An 8,323-nucleotide genomic window follows, 5' to 3' on the forward strand; every position below is an offset into this window, starting at 1 on the left:
TTAAATTGTTTTTGAAACATTTCGTTAAGTAATACAATGGCAAAAAATTATAACACCTTTTAGATTTTTGGTTAATAAACACATCAGAGGATCTTAAACAACATCTTTTCCCTATGACAATATTTAAAAGGATAAAAATTGCCATCTCTGAAATAAAAGTTAATAACTAACTCTACATATCAATAGCATTTACTGATGTTCAACTATCTATGTCATCATTGATTAAAACCATCAATCCACTCAAAAGTTTTCTTGTACGCCATGCTGTTTAATAGATTCTTATCCACTCTGTTCTCCATAATCACTAAAAGTTACTAATTTCTCATTATCTGTCTTCGTCAACGAATGCGCTAACCTTCACTCTTTCGTGTCTTTTAGTTAGCGTTTCCACTGCCTTGTTATTTATCTTGAGTAATATAAACCATTTGCTTATTGCATCCATTTTTCTCATGTATCTGTACAGGAAGTGAAAATAAACGATCGATTGCAATTTCCTTCTATAGACGTCTCTTAGTCTCGAACGGAAAGGCTTCTAAAAAAGTTTAAGTTAGCTTACTGATAGTCCTATCGAATGTACATAACGCACGAAAGAAAATACAAAACACGTCTAACACGTCGTCGAAAGAATATTCCCACATTCGCACGGAACTAGACAGCAAGCAGGAACTCGTAGAGTTTAGCGTAGAGTAAAAAGATCTGCCAACATTCTCCTTCCTCAACGGATAGGATATGCCAGTTTCTTATGAGTGTAGCGAAGTCTCTTCCACTATTATGGTTCGATCAGTTCGAAAGCATCTCCTAGCAGTGTGCTGTAGCATTAGTTAATAAAATTTGGACTGTCCCAGCTTCAAATAATGTTTTCTATGATTTACTTTTTTTGCAGCGTCTTAGTAGCTATAATAATCGGTTTTTAGTCTTATCATCGAGTAACGGGATCACTTGCTCCATCCCTCTTCCTTTTACACAAGCAGACCTTCCGCGGACATAATATGATACATAAATAAATTACAGTTACATATATAAAAAACACCAACCGTTCCCGGACAAACCTGGAGTATGCCGTGCCCCCCTTTAATCCGATGCTTTGTGTGCCCGCTTGGGTGCTGGCGGTGAGGTGTCCTCATCCTCATCATCGTCCTCGTGCTCGTCTGCCTCTTCATCGTCGTCCTCGTCATCGTTGTGTCCCCTGTTGGCGCCGGCTTCGTTCAGCTGGAGACGTTTGTTGTTCGCCTTCGCTTGATTCCGTTCCTTAAAGAAGGTACAATTTATTATTAATCCCAATGTTTTCATTTATCTTGCAGGTGGTGTACCGTTGCGCCTGCGGTTCCGGACCCGGATGCGCTGCTGATGGGAGATTTGGTTTTGGACGGGCCGGCGGTAACCTTGAGCGAGCTGGAGGGTGCCGGCCCTTTGCCGCTCCGGTCAGTCAGGTTGTACATGTCGTCCGGAATGTAGTAGCGCGTGTTGTGGAAGTCTTCCGGCTGCGGCTGGAAGTACATCGAGGGAATGCGCGCCTCAACCGGGAACTCGCGCAAATCGTACGATGTAATCCGAGTGAGTATGAGTCCCATCGCAATATCACAAATGGCCCATAGTTTCTAAAAGAAAAAAATAACACAAAATCGTTTGAATGACCAAAAATTCAAATCAATCCCACCACTAATGGTGACGGGCGCACTTACATGGTTCGTTTCTTCGTCCTCAGGCTTGAGCGCGTCCTTGTGGTTCTTCATGCGCTCGATGAGATTTTTATAGAAGCCTAGACAGAAGAACTCCTTGTTGCTGATGAGCGGCTCCAGCACGAGCCAGAGGCATCGCTCGATGTGACGCAGCTGGGCCGGATCCGACGGCCGTGTGAACTGGGGATCGTGTGTCAGAACGGTTACGGCGAACACGAGCATATAGTCCGGCAGGATGTGGGGCAGCTGGCTCATAGCTCGTTCAACTGCAAACAAGTATAGAGGGTGTTTTAGTAAAAAAAAACCTTCCCAATTGATCTATATATAAACTCTCACCTGTAGCAAAGGTTTTCACGTATTCACGCCTTCGATTCACGTCTGTTTCAATGTTGGATTTTATTTGCTGCAGTAGGCTACAAAGAAGCAACGAATGAGAATACACAACGTAACAAAGGAGGCAAGGTTTTTCCCACATTAAAGTAGCAAAGAAAATCAAAAATACACTTCCATAACATACCTTCGATCGCTTTCTCTTCCACCGAGCGCATAGTAGCCCATAAAGTCAAGCGGTAGGCACTTGTGCGGGACGCCCTTGTTCAGGCCCTTGTGCAGTTTCTTCACGAAAGTATCGCGTACCTCCGGTACTGGATCATTCTGTAAGCAAAGGAAGCATAAAAGAAGAATGAAATATGTTCCCGTTTGATTGTAAACAGAGCGTCGCCGCACTGTCACGTACCATCAGCTGGGAAAGGTTGTAGAACTGCTCGGCGATGAACTGATCCCCGACACCCTTTTGCTCGCAGATCTTCAGCATCGCCTTGCCAGCGCTCAGCCGCAGCCAGGATTTTTCTGCCGACGAGAGTGCGCCACCCTGTTCGAGCAAATCACCCTTCTTGCTAATGAACGCGTTCAGCATGCGGAACGTCTTCTGCGCCGACACGACGTCCTTCTTCAGCCCGAGCAGCCAGCGGGCCATCGTCTTGAGACCCTCCACCTTGCAGCGCGTCTCCTCCGGTAGGTCCTCCTCATCGCACCAGTCCTTCGACGGTACGTTCGCACGCCCATCGGCCGTCTCCTTCACCAACAGCTCCTTGACGATCTTGCGAGAGATAATGTTCTTGATCTGAACGTGGAACTTTTCCGGCAGGTTGTACGCGATATGCCCGAGAGTGACGATTGCGGTGCGGTAGTGTTCGCACTGCGGATCCAACGTCAACCGGAGACTCTCGATGATATCTGGAAAGATGTCGATGCCGGATAGATCCGGCCCGCCCGAGGAGGGGTCTGAGGCGGTGGTGGTTGCACTGCCGACGCCACCGCTACCACCACCGACACCAGACTGTGTATTGACAAACATGCAGCGGATGGCGTGTTTCGCCTGCTTCGGCGTGCCGACGATCGCGAACTCTTTACACAGCGGTGCCAGTTCTTTCAGGACGCCCGGGTGTGAATCAATCAATGCCTTGTAGCGACCCAGGTACGTGAACGCCTTCAGCACGTACGGAGCCGCATACGGCTCATCGAACGAAAGCAGTCCGATCATGTGCCGGAGAATTTCGTCGTGCTGGAAGTGTGCACTAAACACGTACGCTAGCACGGTCAACAGCTTGAGGCCACGCTCGCCAGCTGATTCACGCGGCAGTCCAACCTGCTCGATCACATCCGTCTGGCCCTTCATGCACTCGAGGATCAGCTCGATGAGTACACCGATCGACTGCTTGTCCACCATCACCGAGGCGATGCGCTCGAGCAGCATCTTGACCGTGTTGTAGTAGCTGTTGGTCATGATCGGCTGACCGAGCTTCTTCAGCACGATCGCCATCGTGTCGGCACATTCTTTGCACGACACGTCCCGCTTGAGGATCGTCTCCATCTCGACGATCAGCTTCGGATCTTTGCGCATCTGGGCGGAGAACTTGAGCAGGAACTCCTGTGCCTTCACCGGATCCGGCAGCTGTTTGGCGATGTTGGCGCACTTTACGGTGAGCTCTTTCTGCAGCGCCGGCGTTAGCTCTTTCAACCGGTGCAGCTTGATCCAGTCGGCGACGCTGCGGCGCACTTTAAGCTGATTCTTCTGTAGCTCGATGAAAGCCTTGGTCGCGTTATCGTCGATTGTGCCGAGCAGCTGGTATAGCTTCTTCATGCGCTCCTCGGCGGGCAGCTGGTACGGCACCAGGCAGGTAATGAGCAGCCGCTCGACAAGCAGCCGATCCTCCATACCCGTCATGTAGTAGCCGTGCAGGATCTTGTCCTTGATCCAGTTGACTGCGCGCTTGGTCGCCTCCGGTACGTTTGTGTCGCTGAGGTACTTTTTATAGATCATCGCCAACCCATTCATGGCCTCCTTGCGGATCTTGTACTTCTTGTCCAGTGTGCGCTCCTTGACGAACTCGAGCAGATCCTCCGACTCCGACACGATCTGGAAATCCCGTTTAGCCGTTTCGACGATCGCCATCACCACCTCGTAGCGAACCGTTTCGTCCGAATCGTGCTGCCGGTTGCGTAGGATATCGATGATGTCCTTGCGCAGACCGGGATGATTGATCAGGAAGTGCATCGTGCTCTGGACGCACTTGATCCGGATCGGCACCGCAATATCGTAGAACCGGCCGAGAAAGTGCCGCCAGAGTGGGCCGTACTGGCGCGCCAGGTTCGACCCGGGCTCGGAGAACATCCGGGCGAGCATCGAGACGGCCTTCAGTCGTTCCTGTTCCAGGGCCGACTTTAGCTTGCACTCGAGCTGCGGCAGCACCGACAGTAGGATGTTTGGTGCCATCACGTTCAGCTCATAGATGACGTCGTAGATCTTCGGCATGATCTGATACTGCTTGTCGAACTTGTCCAGGATCAGGATCTGATTAAAGAATGCCTGCGTGTACGCCTCGAGCGTGTCGGACGTCTTGACGATCAGTTCCTTTGCCAGCTCGTACGCGTTCCGCTTTTGAGTACGCAGCGGTTCGACGATGTTGATGTAAATGAGATCGAGCAGATCGTAAGATACGGAGTCGGACTCGGTAATAAGTGGTGCGAGAACATCAAGCATAAATGTTTTAACTTTGGAACTATGCTCGTCACTAAAAGAAGAGAGAAGAGGTAGAATACAACAGGTCAGTGTACAGTAACACAATAACTTAAATAATCAATGATACGTTACTTGACAATTTTAAACATCAAACTGAAGAGCGTACAGAACACCTCCTGGCAGTCCTCGAGCTCGAAGCACATGTTGAATGACTTGACATAGGCCAGATTCTCCAGCAGGTAGAAGTACCGCTTGAATGCCGGATCCTTCGGATCGCGCAGCCCATTCAATTGCCGGATGAGGAACATGAAGATGCCCTTGATCTGGTCCTGATCCTTGTACGGTGCCTCGGGCGCGTATACGCGCAACACATCCGCAATACAGCACGCAATCAGAAGCTGGACATCGCGAGATGGATGCTGTAGGAAGAACTCGTCCGCCAGGTGCACCGCCAGGGGAATGTACTGCGTATACATGCCCTCGTCCTGGCCCATCGCCTGCAGCGTGTGAGTGAGCGTTTTCAGCCTCCGGATCAGCTCATCCTGTCCGAGATCCTCGTTGATCGGCCGGCACCCGGTCGGGTACGTTATGTCGGCCATTTTCCGCGGCCAACGTTACCCCCCTCTGGTGTTTTGTTTGCTTGTTTAGGGTGAAAAAAGGATCCTACGAGGCGTCGTTGGGCAATATCCAAGAAGGTGTTGACACAGCTTGCTTTGTACTCCACGGAGAAACCAATAGCCAAACACAGCCACTACATCCGATCCGCTGCACTCCAGAGCGTCGTCAACAATGACAACCCCAAACAACACATACGAAGGGAAGCGGCCACGGTTATCACTAGAAACTCCGCCAAAATATAACACTTTCACCACTTTTCTTCTCTAAAGCATCAAACAACCGGGGGGTGTTGATGTATTTTGCTATTTCTTTGAGGCGCAACTTGCAAAATAGTGTGCTCCTTTCAGACAGTCTTCTTCTTTTTCTTCAGCACGAAATTTCACCAAACGGAACAACCTGAGCGGGCACGATTTTTCATTGCTTATTTTCTAGCCGTAACAATCCGTCTTTGCTCAGAACGGCTGGATTTCTAACAAAATGGTCAGTTTTCCGTTACGCTAGCGTAGCACAGGAACGCCGCACGGAGCATATCTTTTTTCCAGCATACAGCAAAGGAAAATAACACTCCCCGCACAAGCACAAAACAAGGCGTCCTCGAAGGTAGTTATTTGCACAATTATTCCACGCTTTCCAGATTCAAACTGAAGTGGACCAGTTTGTTGATGAGTATTCTCAATGTTTTCCACAATTCCTGACTCTCGAAATTTCCATCGTTTGCAGTTTTTCGGCCGCGGTAAAGCTCGTTGTGATGATGGTGAATTGCCTTTGGCTTCCTTTTGCTTCGCCTTTGAGCTAACCACGGAGAGCGAGATGGAGCGCAGCTGTGTGTTATGCTTTCTGCATCATCAAGGGAACCGACAGAAACAGAGTGAATCCTCGCTCCCTTTTCTGTCGCGTCGCTACACGTTAGTTAGAAAAGGGTGGCTTGCTTATCGTTTTGCCGGTTTTTGTTGCTTTTGCTCTCGCCCCTGTTTGAGCAACGAGACACTTTTCGAAGCGTAACGGTTGGTAGCACTGTTAGTTATTGTTTGTCACTTCAAAATTTGACGTTTCGATGTCGGGGATCTTGAATGTGCTGTTTTCGGGCTAAACAAAATGGTTAAATATCATATGAAATCCAAAAGAAAGAGAAATTTGATAGTGTTGTGTTATGTGGATGTGGCAGGATAACACGCTAAGTTAGTAACTGTTCTGAAATTAATACGTTGAGTTGTTGAAACCATAAAAATGTAGGTTTGTATAAAAACTATGTGTTAAATGACAAGTCCACCTTCGGCGAAGAGATTCTTCTATGTTTTTAATTTATTCCATAAAACGTTTATTTAACTTATAATTTATCTTAACCAGACAAACACTGCTTCTGTTTATTCTCTTGATCTTTGTTTATATCAGGAATTCTACCAGACTCTGAAAGACTATTTGAAGTTCCCCTTTCTGCGTATTACTGCTGAACTACGGTCCTTGGTTTTGGTTGGTTTCAAGCTGACACCGGCCCTAATATCCGCCAACAGACGATCGTTGATCTCTTCCGGTGGAACGGCATCGGTGGAGGGTTTCTTCCAGCCAACTCCCTTGCTTCCGGAATTAACACTCCCACCCGGTGCTAGGGGTGGTGGTGGTGGTGGAGCCGGACCCGGCGGTGGCGGTGGAACAGAGGACACCTGATGCTCGGAGGAAGCCATCGACGCTACTGGCAAGTGTATTCAACAATGTTCTCTTCCGTAAGTACGATTCACCTTAGTCAACCGTAGCAGCAAACTTCCGCTACTAGCGATAGCCAAAAATTGGAAACGGTCGCTGACTCGACAAGAATATATCCGCCGATCGATACACGAATTATCTTATCACGAATACACAGCACCGGGGGCAGATCAATACGCCGGCGAGCAATGAATCATAGCGGGACCAAGCAAGCAAACACACCTTTTCCCGACCGGATGGTTTCCGACTGACTGACGGCTGGTCCACCGACCGGTCCCATTCTGAATTTCGTTCCGAAGCGTTCCATCTGTCTTGCGGCGGGAATTATCTTGAGAGGGTAAAAGAAGGAACAAACAAACACCCTCCCCAATATGCAACATCTTCCCAATCATCATCACCCCCAAAAACCACACAAACACACCAGTGGCACACCGAGTGCCGGGAGGAATGTGTATAAGTACTGCTTGCCCTCTTACTTCCGACGGATCGGTCGGTGTTTCCTTCGTTTCGCGATTTGCACTCTTGGGCAAAGTAATTATCCATCCAAAATGCGTTATACACGGCAACCGAATCCCAACACAATCGACGGGTGGTGTATGCGCCTGAAGGTTGCCCGTTGGAAGGTCATTTTTATGTTTAACGATTCGAAAAATGTAATTTTCTTTTTTTGATGCTTCACCGCTAATGGTTTGTTTGCTTCCACTTTGCGTATGGTAAGGGTTTAATTTTTGATGTTCATTCCCCGCGCGTGGTTTAGCCCCAAAAGAGGCTAAACAGATACAATACTTTTTTGGGCGGTTTTTGCCGAAAGGAACGTACATTTTTCTATCGGTTACCCGGGTGGTTTGCTGACTCATTGGCTAAAGTGACCGGGGAGGCCGGTTCAACAGCTCACACCATTTTTTTATGCTTTTGCGATGATGCGAGTTTACGCATTCGTTTGCCTGCGGGAAGAAGCAGTGGGTGATAAAAGGAAATGACGGTTAAAAAAAATTGTGCAACACGAGACAAGAAATCCAAATCGTCCACAAGTTGTCCTCGGCCCTGTGAGTCACGTAGCGGTGTGGACACGTTTCAGCCGGAGGTTCGGTATTGATTTAAAATGTCCGAAGGACTTTATGCATTCACCGGGGTGGTTTGATTTTTTTACTAAAACAAAGTGCAACCATCACTTTGGTGTGTCCTGTTGATGAATAATTTGTATTTGCTTGTTGGAAATCCCCAACAGGGTCTATTATTCTGGTTAAACAATATCTCTAGATAGCCATGTATTTGGTGCAAAACCATTAAAATGCATACAGTA

General features: G+C 48.2%; 1 protein-coding gene across 1 annotated transcript; it reads right to left on the reverse strand.

The window, feature by feature from the left end:
• Positions 1-256: 256 nt before the first annotated feature.
• Positions 257-6,089, reverse strand: LOC131288850 (sister chromatid cohesion protein PDS5 homolog B-B). The gene is made up of 7 exons (XM_058318030.1): positions 4,834-6,089; positions 2,416-4,753; positions 2,197-2,333; positions 2,016-2,092; positions 1,683-1,945; positions 1,311-1,598; positions 257-1,248 (listed from the first exon to the last, which is right to left on the reverse strand). Exons 1-7 carry the CDS (start codon positions 5,298-5,300, stop codon positions 1,072-1,074), a joined length of 3,747 nt encoding a protein of 1,248 aa, XP_058174013.1. The 5' UTR covers positions 5,301-6,089; the 3' UTR covers positions 257-1,071.
• Between the last annotated feature and the right edge of the window lie 2,234 nt (positions 6,090-8,323).

Source organism: Anopheles ziemanni, chromosome 3 (assembly GCF_943734765.1).
Source record: "Anopheles ziemanni chromosome 3, idAnoZiCoDA_A2_x.2, whole genome shotgun sequence".
NCBI classification, from domain to species: domain Eukaryota; kingdom Metazoa; phylum Arthropoda; class Insecta; order Diptera; family Culicidae; genus Anopheles; species Anopheles ziemanni.